General features: G+C 31.3%; 2 protein-coding genes across 4 annotated transcripts in view; one reads left to right on the forward strand and one right to left on the reverse strand.

The window, feature by feature from the left end:
* The first annotated feature begins 535 nt into the window (after positions 1–535).
* On the forward strand, positions 536–2,292 carry LOC134716822 (uncharacterized). Its single transcript, XM_063579832.1, has one exon. The coding sequence runs from the start codon at positions 670–672 to the stop codon at positions 2,290–2,292; it is 1,623 nt and encodes a 540-aa protein (XP_063435902.1). The 5' UTR covers positions 536–669.
* Positions 2,293–10,518: 8,226 nt separating this feature from the next.
* Positions 10,519–15,523, reverse strand: part of LOC134716039 (uncharacterized) — a 41,577-nt gene continuing 36,572 nt past the window's right edge. For all 3 annotated transcript variants that reach the window (XM_063578723.1, XM_063578721.1, XM_063578724.1), the window contains 2 exons: positions 12,707–12,794; positions 10,519–11,872 (listed from right to left, as the gene is read on the reverse strand). In XM_063578723.1, the coding sequence (XP_063434793.1) occupies positions 11,616–11,872; positions 12,707–12,794 (345 nt within the window). In that variant the 3' untranslated portion in view covers positions 10,519–11,615. The remainder of the gene's footprint in view (positions 11,873–12,706; positions 12,795–15,523) is intronic.

A 15,523-nucleotide genomic window follows, 5' to 3' on the forward strand; every position in this document is an offset into this window, starting at 1 on the left:
ACTGATTGCAATACATCTAAGATAGGGTATCACGGATTGGGGTGGGGTGGACAGGGTGAGGATTTTGTATTTGCATTAAATAAGTTTTCTTGACCTATGTAAATTATCCCTCTTTAACAATAAGTTATACATTTAATGAGTTCCTGAGAGCTGAATTGATGACCTGTCATGAAATAGAGTTAGGTAAAAACTAAAAAATATAAGGAGTTAGCTTTTGGTTTCCGTTAATGGTTTATTGTATACATCTTATTTTCGTGATAATTTTTGCTGTTTACAGTTTAAACCCATATATTTTAGTTAGCCAGATAATATGCAAAAACTTAAAAATGAATAATAACTCATCAATATAAGTCATTCAACATTGTTCAACGAGTTCCATCATTTGAATACTTGATGATATAAATTTGGTAAACTTTTTGCTGTTTTGCTTCGCTTAAAGTTCAAATTGGATTTTATCTTTGAAATGTATATATATATTCTAGTATTTTATTGTAAGATCAAGTAAACGTCAATACTTATATCCAACAATCTCTCGGTTAGTTCATACCTAGATCTATACAAATCTGGAAATAGAATACGTCATAAAACAAACTGAAGATCTATCAAAAATGGCATTATCTCAATTAGTAAGAAAATGTCAAGTACCAGTAAAATGTAAGTTGTGTGAAAATGAGAATATTAAATGGAAATGTGAAGACTGTGGTTTATTATTGTGTACTAACTGTTAGGGATACAAAACATTCAAAAATTAAAAATGCACAAAATCATAAAATAGTTGACATTAAGCAAGTAGGTGTGCATTCTGAAGAATTGGATTTTACGAACATTAAGTGCAAAGATCACTCTGGACAAGCGTACTGTCTCTTTTGCACTAAATGTGACAGTCTAGTTTGTCCATTATGCATTGCTAAAATACACGAAAGGCATGATTTAGTCGAAATCAGTGAGGAATTTAAAACAAAAATAGAGAGACTAAAGAAAGGACAAAGTAGAATTCAGACCAACAGAACTAAACTTGCAACACAGAAAGTACTTTTGGAACAATGTAAGTCTCGTGAAAATGACAAGTACACAAAAGTTATACAAACTATTCAAAATCATGGTGAAGCTTTAAAACAAGCAGTTGACAAAAACATAGAAGAGCTAAACATTGAAGTAAGTGAAAATCATAACGTAATACTACATTCAATTGACACTGATCTTGGTGAAATATTAAGATCCATGAAAGCCAATGATGACAAAGACAATGAAACAAAAGAACTCATTAAGGCAACAGATATTGCCAAGTTTTTTCGTGAAGTCAGCCAAAAAGAGAAATCGATAGATATACCAGTACCAAAAACCCAGTCATCATACAATTTGATTCCAAAATTTGTTCCAGGGGAGATCACTCAGTCTAATGTTGGAGTGCTTCAAAGTGATGATAATCCGATAGAACTAACTGTTGCTCTCAATATTATTTCAGTATATCAGACCGAACTTTCAATTGTTTCAGATATAATTCCGTGTCGTGATAAGTCGTTCTGGATAAATTGTAAGAAAGATAACAAGTTAATGAAAGTAAAACCAGAAGGAAACAATCTGAAGACCATTTGTAGCTTCAACATAAAAGTATATAGTATGGCATTGCTTCCTTCAAATGATATTATCCTGTCCACAAAGGGATCCAGACTACAACAACTTAGTGTTACCACTGGTAAACTGACAGACAGTGTATATGATCTGGATCCTTTGGGTCCTACTGACATCTACATTACCTGTGGTAATAAAGTTGTTGTAGGAGTTTACAGTAACTCATTAGGAAGGAGAGCAGTGTTTGTAATGAATGAGAAGGGAGACCATGAGACTGTGTATGAACATGATGAAAATAATAAACCTATATTCAATTATATATCAAGTATCACCAGTACCAGTAATGGTAATTTACATGTGGCTGATTATAAACCAGGTAGTGACAGAGGTAGAGTGGTGGTGTTAGGACAGGAAGGGGGTATAGTCAATACATATACAGGACATGCAGATATCAACAAGTATAAACCATTCAAACCAGTCAGGATAGTGACAACACCAAGAGACAATGTTATTGTAGTAGATTTGAACACTGAGGTGTTTCACATTTTAAACAACAGAGGAGAACTATTGGCTCATTTTAATACTAAGGGTAATACAAGAATCCATCCATACTGCCTAGCCTTTACATCAAAAGGACAACTTTATATAGGGTGCGGTAAACCTAGCACTAGTACAGCGAAGGAAGCAAATATATATCATGTGACACTATCAGGATGTTAACATTCCAATTGTTATTAAAATGTTTCTTATATAATGTATATTTTTTTTAAGACACAATCATTTTGTTTTGTGAATTAGTTAAATTAGTAGCCCATATGTATATATTTTTCTTATATTTATTTTATATTTATCAAAAATAAAGGGAAAAACTCGAATAAAAGAAACATTTAATGCATGGGTTTAAAAATATTTTGGAGTTGATATAAGTTTCAAACACATTAGTAAAATAAGGAAAGCAGTTAACTCCATGTATAAGAATATTTGCAAACATTGAATTGTTCTTTCATGAAGAATTTAGATTCAAAGGAATTTTAAAACTTCAAAAAATGTGTATAATTATTCTTGTTCGAAAGATTACATTTATAATTAACTATTTCATTTATTTGCTGTTGTATTATGTTTTTTTTTAAATTTCAATTCAAAATAGATCGTAATTCAAAATAAATGCATGTTCAATAAGTTATTGTTAGTATTGCTTTTAGCAGTATGATTCAAAAGATAAGTCCCATCATTCTGTAAATAAACCTGTAATAATTGTAACTTACTGATTTTTAGTTTGAAAACATAGTTAATATAACTTGTGTGGATGGTTACCTTCAACTACCTTTATATGTGAGATATACAAGAAGTAATAAGTTTTCCGTTTGTGAGATAAATAAAAAAATGTATTCAATTTGAAATATCTTGCTATGTACACTGCATTATATATGTTTATATTTACACTAAAGAGGCTATTAAAAATGTCTCGAGAATCAAAGATTTATAATTGAATTGTTTTTGAATTTAACCTAAAGAATTTTTAGTTTATGTCTTCAACTGAAACCATCCATTTGATAAATGGTACAAAACACCTTGACTAGAAATGGTTTGGCTCGTTTAATTTTCTTTTAATATGTCATAAACAACGTTTAGCATATTTTCCAAAACAAATCCAGGCCATTAACCAAAACCGAGGAAAACGCATTAAATACAAGAAAATTACGACACAACATTTAAATGTAACACACACAGAAACGAGCATAGCATTAGACAAAATCCGATGCGAATAACAAATATAACATCAAAACTAAATACATGATTTTGGAATAGAAAATTACCGTGACACGTTTCATAATAATGTGAATTCACACTCAAATATAAGAGGAAACAAACGACACAAAAGAAACACAACGTTAAAATGTAACACACAGAGAAACTAACTATAATATAACAATGACCATATTCCTGACTTGGTACAGAACATTTTTTAAAGAAAAAAATGGTGGGTTTAAGCTGGTATGTGGCATGCCAAACCCCCCCTTTTATGGCCATGTGAAATATAACATTAAAATGACAACACAACATTACAGGACTACAATACAAATAAATAGGAGAACACAATTGACAATGACACACAAGCATAAGTAAAGAGCAACAGGTTTAAAATCTATTTCGCCAGAAGTGCATTTTGTCCACACAAGACTTACTGGTGACGCCCAGATACAAAAGTTTGAAAGCCCAAACAAGTACAAAGTTGAACAGCATCGAGGACCAAAAGTTCAAAACAGTTGTGCCAAAAACGCCCAGGTACCAGAACATCCCTATTATTTAGAATAATTCATACTTTTGCAAACAGTAAATTTTATAAAATGACTACTAGTATATAAAAGATATACATGATAAAACTGAAGTATTAACTAATTACAAATACAATTATATAATGAATGCTGTCCACATAGCAGGAATGTTCCTCCTGTAAAATTGAGAATGCAAATGGGGAATGTGTCAAAGAGATAACAACCCGATCAAACAGTAGAACATAGTCCATGGTCATCAATGAGACTTTTTAACACAGCAAGAAAAAGCTTCACTTATTGGCCTGCTTCAGCTGGTCCCTTAACAAAATGTGTACTAGTTCAGTGAAAATGGAAATCACACTAAACTCCATAACATATAAATGCAATGAAATAAAAAATATACATACTTGGGTCAAGCGCAAAAATGAAGCAAAGTTAAACATATTTTGTCAGATCTCAACCCTCCCCTTTTATGTCTACCCAATATGAAATGAACAAACACAAAGTAAAACTCAGTTTAAAAGAAGTCTGAGTCCTATGTCAGAAAAGTACCACTAGTGCTAATTGACATGTTCATGCAATTTCGTTGCTGTTATGAAATTCAGTATTAGGGAAATAGTATTTTGAGATCCATTGATTTTACTTAATCTTTAATTCTGTGTTCAAGTGTCACAAAGTTAGTGATAGGTCCCTCTTAAATAATTATACTGACTCGGGAACTAGGTCTAAGTTTGGTATACTGTGGATTCATTATTATTCGTTGGATGCAAATTTTCGTCAGTTTCGTTGGTACAGGTAAACGACAAATTCAAATGTTCAACGATTTTCAAATTTTATATAGGGTTTGTAAACAAAAATCGGTAAAACCATGAAAAAAATCTCTGCGAAAATGCAAATTTTCCTCAATCCACGAGAACTGATACCCACGAAAATTAATTATTTAACAGTACTGTAAATTAGGAATTCATAGGTCAAGGTAGTATGATGCTTCTGAAAAAGAAGTTTAGTCCAAAGTTATCGACCAAACACAATCAGACAATGTATTATTCTCATTATTAGAGGTGAAATTCATGCTTGACTTTGATATGAAACCTCCTTCCCTTCCCCTCTCACAATAGTATAACGTATCAATACTAAGTCTGTATATGGTACAAAAAGTTATGGATAGGACACAAATAAATAAGCTTTTTACTATCAGAGCTCAGAATTACTTCAATTTGGTATGTGACAATATGACAGATCAAAAGCATATGATTCAACTGCATACCAAGTCTGACTATTGTTTTTCTGTTTGTCTTTTTCATTTTTAGCCATGGTGTTGTCAGTTTGTTTTAGATTTATGAGTTTGACTGTCCCTTTGGTATCTTTCGTCCCTCTTTTATAACATCACTGAAGAGACATGTTTTGTCGAAATGCACATCTGGTGCAAGAAAATAGGTACTGCTAATTTCATAATAATACAAAAGAAATGAGCAGGACACCAATAAGGAAAGGTATTGATATCAAAGTGTTCAAAAGTCAAGGTCAGGATGAATTTAGTATGTGCCATATCCACAATCCATGTAATACTATTCAATTTGGTTCTCTGAAGTGTTATGGTACAGATTCACTCCATGATGCAAATGCATATTAAGTTTATTCATCTTAATTGTTACAGTATGAAAGTTATGAGCTAGCTATGAATTGGACACGGTTTTTCTTTCATAAGGACCCACAGTCAAAGTTAAGGTTGGAGTGACCTTTGGGATATGACACCCAAAAACCTATAATGCAACTGTTTACAAAGTTTTAAATCTTATGTTATACTCTTAACACAAAGCAAGACTGATGCACATACATGGTGATTTCTATTTACCCCACTTTGTTTGCATGGGTACAAATATCATATTTCTCATGATAAGTAAGAAATACACACAACAAACAAACTTCATAGCATTAAAGCATTCGCTGAATAATGAAAATGACGTCTAAAACAATGGTTATATGACAGATCAAAACTTTTTTAAAATAAGGCATTTATGATAATACAAGGTATGATCGATCAACCTTTCAAAGATATTTGATAAATGTTTATGCCACTAACTTAAAACAATAACAGATGAAGGAATTCTGCTGAGAAGTTTAATGAAGTTTTTCCTTTGAACCTTTACTGCAAACACATATATCTTGTAGGCCAAATTTCTTCCCAAAGGAATTGATTGGGTCCCATGGCTATCCAAAAAAAAGTTTGAAGTGAAATTATTCTGTTCTGAAAAGTTTAAGTTAAGTCATTTCTATTGATTACCGTCTCTAAATTGCCTGCCTTCTATGAATGATGTAACCCCAAGTAACATTTCTAACTACTAGTAACATTTCTAATTACTAAAAAGGTTTTACTGACTTTTCCAACGAAAGATTACCATGTTATTAGTAGTTATGTTTGATTACATATCCACGAAGAAAGTCTTGTAATGATAATTACGTCAAAAGAGACAACAGCCTTCTTTGAGCAGAAACTTTATGTTTTCTAATCAGTTCCTATGCATGGTATCATCCTAAAATTAGTATTTATGTGCTATATGAGTGCCTTAATATATAGATCAGGTTTCCTTTTGATAATTTGTAGAGCAATGACTGGAACATAATTTCAAAATTTATTTTTTCTTAATAAAAAATCAATCAAGGGGAGATCAAATTATAAATTTGTTTTCAAATAAAATTATCTGTTTAATGAGGCTTATTCTGGTATTTGTCATAAAATACATCTGTTATCAACTAGCTACATATTTAAGAAACAGACACCAGTAGCTGCATGTGCACCTGTAATACCAGCTGCTGAACAAACAAATTTGACACTTCACTTGGGATTGATATCTGTGTTAACTGGAAATATTTGATATCTACATGGTAATCATGGTGCATTTGTCTGCAGGGAGACATTTTGCAAAAACTTTTTGTACATGCCTTCTTTCTTTGGAATCTTTGAACTTGCAACAGTGAATCAAAGACTCCTCAGTGAATATGGAATCGTTTGAAAGGCAAAGGCAGCCCCTATGGGCGGTGAAAATTTGAATTCACTGTAGATTCATTTAATGCCCTATGTATTAATTTTCCTGGATTTTGGAAAAATTCTGTTTTGTACACAGTAAGATTAAAAATAGAAAATAGTGATATCAACATGGAGAAATGGTTACAAGATCTTTTGGCTGCCATTTTCTGTCTTTTGACTTTTATTATTGTGTACTTTAATGACAATTTGGTGTTTAACTTTTTATAGCCATTAGTTGTTTTTTCTAGGTTTGATGTGTTTAACAAAAGAAATATTTTAAAGTTTTGTTTCATTTTGTTTACTGGGGTAAACACTGTCAACACGGATATATTAGCCATTTTTATGCTTATTTTGCCATCATATAAAAGGAAAATATCCCTTATGTGAATAGCTGTAGAGAGCATTTGTATTGGAGTGAAGTTTAAACGTGATTTGCAAATTTAATCAAAGGCTAAACGATAAGACACTGCCAAGACAAAGTTATCGCTGTTTATTTCTGTCATTTGGTGTCTTGTTGAGAGTAATTTATTTTTAATCTTACCACATCTTCTTTTTTATAATTATTCAATGACAGTATTCAGAATCAACAAATTAGTCTGGTAGCAGAAATGAAGCGAAAAGTTTAAAATAAAAAATTAAAGAAAATTGGATTTATTATAAAGTAAAAAACAGTACATTTATTGGAATATATAACTATCATCAGAGTGAGGTACAATACTATAAATAACATAAATAAACAAAAAACATGATTGACTTGTGGCTTCTTAACATCACATAGGCAAATAACTCATTCAGAACAATGTTAAGTAAGAAAAAAAATAATGCCAGTCAATATGGTAAATTCTTTTAATTTGAAACTACAAAAACTGATTTTTAAAAACTTCTATCAGTAGCTCACCAACATGTCTTTAGTTAAAGCACTACTACTATGTGGAAGAAATAACTCCATGATTAAGATAGGACTTTCAGGTCAACTTTCTTACTGAACTTCCAGTTCCATTAAAATGTATGATTGCCCATTTCATATGTACCCTGAACAAAAGTCAATCAGCAAAGAATAACTACTAATATTTGTAGAAATCAATCAAGTGAATCAGTTTTCTGAAGTGTATGATTGTTACATAGCGACTGTTCAAAACCAAGTTTCATTTTTCAATTTTCATAAAAAGTAGGAAGTTAAATATCCTTATTAACATGCCTTTTTCTACATCTTGAATAAAAGTAATTGTTTTAAATTATAAAGAATTATTTCCCTCCTACTATGTAAATATATAAATTACTAGTTAAGTGTTTGTAAAATGCATTTTTGTTTTAGTGCATAAGTAATCGAAATTTCTCCCTGGATTTAGAAAAACAAAGATACATTTAATAAGATAATTATATTTGAATTTCTTCCATATTTCTGTGGTTTTATTACAATATTACAGCTCAGATGTTTTAATATTAATACAAACACATGTATTTATTTTTTTATTTTTAATAACTTGAAAAAGGAAAATGACATAAAACCTGGTAATAATCTGACATGTTTTTGTTTTGTTTTGGGAAAAACTGATTAATCCAAACAGCATATAAATTGTATGTTTATCCTTATTTTAGGTTAAGATGTTAAACAGGATAATCAAGCAAATTAGGAAATTTATCAATTATAGAGAAATAATCTTAACCAGATGCTCCGCAGGGCGTAGCTTTATACGACCGCAGGGCGTAGCTTTATACGACCGCAGAGGTTGAACGGTTGGGGCAAGTATGGACACAACATTCAAGCTGGATTCCGCTCTAAATTTGGATTGTGAGTAAATAGTTGTCACAGCATAGGTTTCTGACACAGAATGAATGTATTCAAATGAACTTAAAATTTTTGTTTTCTCTTAGAGCAATTCACTATGCTGTTGAATATTAATCCTCTCAAAAAAATGTTTGAAGAAATTTTCTTTTTATTTATGAAATTTCAAATGAGAAAAATTGAACCCAATTTTTTAATCACATCCCCCTTTCCCTTATTCCAAAACTAATTTCAATTAAAATATTCTAATGGAGTTTGCAACAATTACTACTCATTTAAATACATCATAAAATATTAAGATGTAAAAAAACTGCTTGTTATCACTGAATGGTAAAGATTATTTAAATTTATCAGTTGGTAGTAAAAAGTGAATATACATTGTATATTGTATATAACAAAGATTTAAGTTGATTCTGGACAAAGAAAGATAACTCCAATTAAAAAAAATTCTTGCAGATATTTCTTGCTTACTATACTGGACAAAGAAAGATAACTCTTAATTAAAAAAAATTTGCTATTTCACAATGTTGTGAAATTAGATATTTCTTGCCATTGCACAATACTGTGCAATTGAAAAGACTTGCTATTGCACAATACTTAATATAATAATTTTAGATCCTGATTTGGACCAACTTAAAAACTGGGCCCATAATAAAAAATCTAAGTACATGTTTAGATTCAGCATATCAAAGAGGCCCAAGAATTTAATTTTTGTTAAAATCAAACTTAGTTTAATTTTGGACCCTTTGCACTTTAATTAAGACCAATTTTAAAACTGGACCAAAAATTAAGAATCTACATACACAGTTAGATTTGGCATATCAAAGAACCCCAATTATTCAATTTTTGATGAAATCAAACAATGTTTAATTTTGGACCTCGATTTGGGCCAACTTGAAAACTGGGCCAATAATCAAAAATCTAAGTACATTTTTAGATTCAGCATATCAAAGAACCCCAAGGTTTCAATTTTTGTTAAAATCAAACTAAGTTTTATTTTGGACCCTTTGGACCTTAATGTAGACCAATTTGAAAACGGGACCAAAAATTAAGAATCTACTTACACAGTTAGATTCGGCATATTAAAAAACCCTAATTATTCAATTTTGATGAAATCAAACAAAGTTTAATTTTGGACCCTTTGGGCCCCTCTTTCCTTAACTGTTGGGACCAAAACTCCCAAAATCAATACCAACCTTCCTTTCATAGTCATAAACCTTGTGTTTAAATTTCATAGATTTCTATTTACTTATACTAACGCTATGGTGCGAAAACCAAGAAAAATGCTTATTTGGGTCCCTTTTTGGCCCCTAATTCCTAAACTGTTGGGACCGAAACTCCCAAAATCAATACCAACCTTCCTTTTGTGGTCATAAACATTGTGTTTAAATTTCATTGATTTCTATTTACTTTAACTAAAGTTATTGTGCGAAAACCAAGAATAATGCTTATTTGGGCCCTTTTTTGGCCCCTAATTCCTAAACTGTTGAAACCAAAACTCCCAAAATCAATCCCAACCTTTCTTTTGTGGTCATAAACTTTATGTCAAATTTTCATAGATTTCTATTAACTTAAACTAAAGTTATAGTGCGAAAACCAAGAAAATGCTTATTTGGGCCCTTTTTGGCCCCTAATTCCTAAAATGTTGGGACCAAAACTCTCAAAATCAATACCAGCCTTCCTTTTATGGTCATAAACCTTGTGTTAAAATTTCATAGATTTCTATTCACTTTTACTAAAGTTAGAGTGCGAAAACTAAAAGTATTCGGACGACGACGACGACGACGACGACGACGACGCCAACGTGATAGCAATATACGACGAAAATTTTTTCAAAATTTGCGGTCGTATAAAAATGGATAACACATTTTCATCCTGCCGAATTTTGAAGTTTAACCAGGCTAAAAATAATCCTCACACTGCTGCAGACAATCTATATACCATATAAAAAAATTCTTACCAAACTCTTTTTTACTGCAGCTGTGTTGTTATAGATGATCATAGATAGAATTAAAAATGCAATTTCAATGCAAATTAAATGATTACATAAATATATATAAAGTAAACATAGAGATCTTCTATACATATACTGCAACTGGAAAAGAGAATACCAGTAACCTTTGATAATGAATCTTTGATATAAAACAAAATACAGTAATAACAAGAATGTGTCCATAGCACATGGATGCCCCACTCGCACTATCATTTTACATGTTCACTGGACCGTGAAATTGGGGTCAATACTTTAATTTAGCATTAAAATTAGAAAGATCATATTATAGGGCACATGTGTACTAAGTTTCAAATTGATTGGACTTCAACTTCATCAAAAACTACCTCGACCAAAAACTTTAACCTGAAGCAGGACGAACGATCGAACGGACGAACGAACGAAGGCACAGACCAGAAAACATAATGCCCCTCTACTATCGTAGGTGGGGCAAAAAAACAAATGGCATGTGTAATGGTCATGAAAAAATAGGACAACTATAAAGACTTGGACTAATGAATAACAACATACAGGTATAACAATAGAATAAATACATTAATACAAAATGCTGTTGTAGAATAATGGAAATCAATTGTTATACATTTCAATCTTATTTTTACCAATCTTGAGCTTACAAAAAAACATGAAAGTTTATATCATATATCAAAACTTCTACAAACATTCCAATCTGAAACTATTAAAAAATAAATACTTTGGTATACTAGTCTTCAACAAACACAATATCACATGTATGGAGAACTAACACAGAAAGTGAAATCCCTATGAGATCATTCATTTTCACAGGTACCAATATTGATGCATTCAAGAATAATGTTTTTGGTTGATAGATAAATTTCTGGTTTTCAAAATCTGTCTATATCAATCTTTCAAAAACTCTTTCTACAGTATAATCTATAGGAGTTTTTATAACATATTCCCTAAGACAGGATTGCTATAACATAACTAATTAAAAGGCGAACTAACAATAGTTGAGGTATTATAACCATATCCCCTATACAAGTTGCCCTTCACATTAGAATCTTCTAGTGCCCTTATCATCATCAAAGAAAGTTGATGTTCTTCACTGTTCACTCCTAGTGTTAGGTACATATATTTCAAGCCATGGACATAAGCAGAGGTCAAGCTAACTTCGCGGTCTGCTTCAGCAAGTGTTATTTTCTTTGATGAATTAGCTTGTGCTTCCTCTAATATTTCATTTGCTGAAAGAAAAATATCATCATAAATGAACCTCATTAAACTGAATATACTTTGTCTACACACATTTCCTTATTTACAAATCATTATACATAAGGATGAGTAAAGGTGGAAATATTTTATCCATTAATATTATTCACTCTTGATTTAGGGTTGTTTACTATGCCCAATCGTTAGTTATCTATCTAGTATTTTGTTGACTAATATCTTTTTGAACATTAAAGTGTTTGTTTCTTTGCCATTTTTGGTTTTAATGCTGCCTTTGTCTTTCCCTTTTTAGTGAAATAAAGAGGAACACAATGTATAGCAAAAGAGGAAACAATGACAAGACTAAATACAGGCAATAAACACTAGACAGAAACCTACAATACAGTTAATTTTATTGGTTAATGTAAGTGTTCGTAATACAATATTCATATAGCATCCTGGTAAACAGGGAATTTTGAAATACCATCTTGTTTCTAGAAATTACAGCATCACATTCTTAACACAGCCTTTTGGAAAAAATATTTTTAGATAGCATCACATTGAAGTTAATTCAGAATTTATTTCGTGTATCTATTATAAGATTTCAGCTTTCCCATTGTGAACTTTCCATTTCTAAGTAACAACATTCCAACAGCACCTGGAATGTTGCTACTCAGAGGAGAAAAAAACCCCTTGGTTATTGACTTTCTTGGAGTTTCCCAAAATTGTTTTTTAGCATCTCATAACAATTAACTCACTTTGTGCAATAAACAACCTAAGTTCTTTTTTAGTTCTTAATTCAAAAACTGCAAATGATTCAGTTACCTTCTATATATATTAGGGAATATATACTATTAATTCTTTGTTAATACCTTCATTTTTCAGTTTCTTTGTTAGTTGTTCTGTTTCTTTCTGTACCAGCGAATGAGTCTGTACCAAAAATTCTTTTTCAGCTTCAACCTAATTAAATAAAGGAGACAGAAAATTTATATCAAAAAGCAAATTATGTATCTGCATAAAAAAAAATGGATGACAATAGTTTGTCTTGACCTATGTAAATAATCCGTCTTGAACAATACATTATAAAATAATGACAAGAGGTTCTTGAGAGCTTGGATCTGACTCAATGACCGGTCATGAAATCGAGAAAGGGAAAAACTAGAAAACTATTGGGCGATCGCTTATAGTTTCCATCAATGGTTTATTGTTATACATCTTATTTCTGTGGTAATGTTTCCTGTTTACTGTTTGATTTCCGCGTTTTGAAGTTTTATTTCTGGTTTCTCGTGTTTGGCTGGATTTTGATTAAAAGTCAGTGTGTAATAATACCTTCTGAAACTTAGGTAATCTAATTGAAATTAATGTACAAATGTATTAAACTTTTGCAATATGTATGGTATTAATGAAGTCCATCAAATCACTAAGAATAATATTTGTTTCTTTAAATAAGATGCAAGTAGCGGACCCTAAGAGTTGACCACGAGGTCTTCATGGTCATAAATAATGGCTACATAATCTCTAGGTTCAGTTGAGTAATTACTTCTGGTACATTTTCCCTTAATATTGACGTTTTCTTCCTCGTGCCTGGTTTTACTCAATTTTTATTTTTGGTGCATCATTTATGCAATTTTTACATCACATGTTTTCATGTTCAGTAACCCCCTTAACCACTTTCCTAGAAATCAAACCTTAAGAATATCAATGTACTATATACTGAATAAAGTGTGCCAATACATCAAATTATTACATACACTTTAAATTTATTTCATCTATGTCCTACATACTGGTATATGAAATATGTAAATGCTTTGTTTGAAGAAAATACTTGATCTTCTTCACAATTATTTCTATGTTTACAAATGTAAATTTATTTCGTCTAAAGTTCAAATTGGATTTTATCTTTGAAATATAAATATTATCCAGTATTTTATTGTCAGGTTAAGTAGATGTCAACTATATCTATTAATATCTCGGTCAGAATATACCTAGATAAAAATCATGAAGTAGAATACGTCATTCAACAAACTAAAGGTCTCTCAAAAATGGCGTTTTCTCAATCAGTAAGAAAAAGTCAGGTTCCAGTAAAATGTAATTTGTGTGAAAATGAGACTATCAAATGGAAATGTGAAGACTGCAGTTTATTACTGTGTACTAACTGTAGGGATAGTAAACATTCAAAAATTAAAAATGCGCAACATCATAAGGTTATTGACATTAAGCAAGTAGGTGTGCATTCTGAAAAAGTGGATTTTATGAACATAAAGTGCAAAGATCACTCTGGACAATTGTGCTGTCTCTTTTGTACTAACTGTGATAGTCTAGTTTGTCCAATATGCATTGCTAAAACTCACAAAAAACATGATTTAATCGAAATAAGTGAGGGTTTTAACACAAAAATAGAGAGACTTAAAAAAGGACAAAGTAAAATTCAGACAAACAGATTTAAACTGGAGACAAAGGAAGAACTTTTGAAACAATGTAAGTCTCGTGAAAATGACAAGTACACTAAAGTTATACAAACTATTCAAAATCATGGGAAAGTTTTAAAACAAACAGTTGACAAATACGTAGAAGAGCTAAAAAACGAATTTAGTGAAAATCATAACGTAATAATACTTTCAATTGACACTGATCTTGAAGTTATATTAAGATCAGTGAAAGAGACAGAAGACAAAGACAATGAGTTAGAAGAACTCATTAAGGCAACAGATATAGCCAGGTTTTTCCGTGAAGTCAGCAAAACAGAGCAATCGATAGATATATCAGTACCAAAAACCCAGTCATCATACAACTCCATCCCAACATTTGTTCCAGGGGAGATCACTCAAACTAATATTGGGTTGCTACAAAATGATGACACTCCGGTCAAATTAACTGTTGCTTTCAATATCATTTCAGAATATCAAACTGAACTTTCAAATGTATCACATATAATTCCCTGTCCTGACAAGTCAATCTGGATAAATTGTATTACAGATGGAAAGTTAATAAAAGTGAAATCTGAAGGAAACAATCTTAAGCCTATATCTAGCTTCAACATAAAAGTATATGGTATGGCAGTACTTCCATCTAATGATATTCTCCTGTCCACAGAGGGATCCAGACTACAAAAACTCAGTGTTAACACTAGTAAACTCACAGACAGTGTATATAATGTGGCCCCTTTAGGTCCTTTAGCCATCCACATTACCAGTGCTAATAAAGTAGTTGTAGGAGGTAATGATGATGAACTAGGAAGAAGAGCTGTGTTTGTAATAAATGAGAAAGGAGACCATGAGACTGTGTTTGAACATGATCAACATAATCAACCTATATTTATATATCCGCGCAGTATAACCAGTACCAGTAATGGGAATATACATGTGGTAGATTGTGAACCAGATGTTGACAGCGGTAGAGTTGTGGTTTTAGGACAGGGAGGGGGTATAATCAATACATATACAGGACATACAGTGGTCAACAAGGACATTCCATTCAAACCAATCAAAATAGTGACAACACCAAGAGACAATATCATTGTAGCTGATTTAAACACTGAGGTGTTTCACATCTTAAATAACAGAGGAGAACTATTGACTCGTTGTAATACAAGAATCGGTCCATTCTCCCTTGCCTTCACACCAACAGGACAACTTTATATAGGATGTACAAGAATAAAGGGTAGTACAGCAAAGGAAGCAAAGATATAT

This window comes from Mytilus trossulus, chromosome 4 (genome assembly GCF_036588685.1).
Source record: "Mytilus trossulus isolate FHL-02 chromosome 4, PNRI_Mtr1.1.1.hap1, whole genome shotgun sequence".
Lineage (NCBI taxonomy): Eukaryota > Metazoa > Mollusca > Bivalvia > Mytilida > Mytilidae > Mytilus > Mytilus trossulus.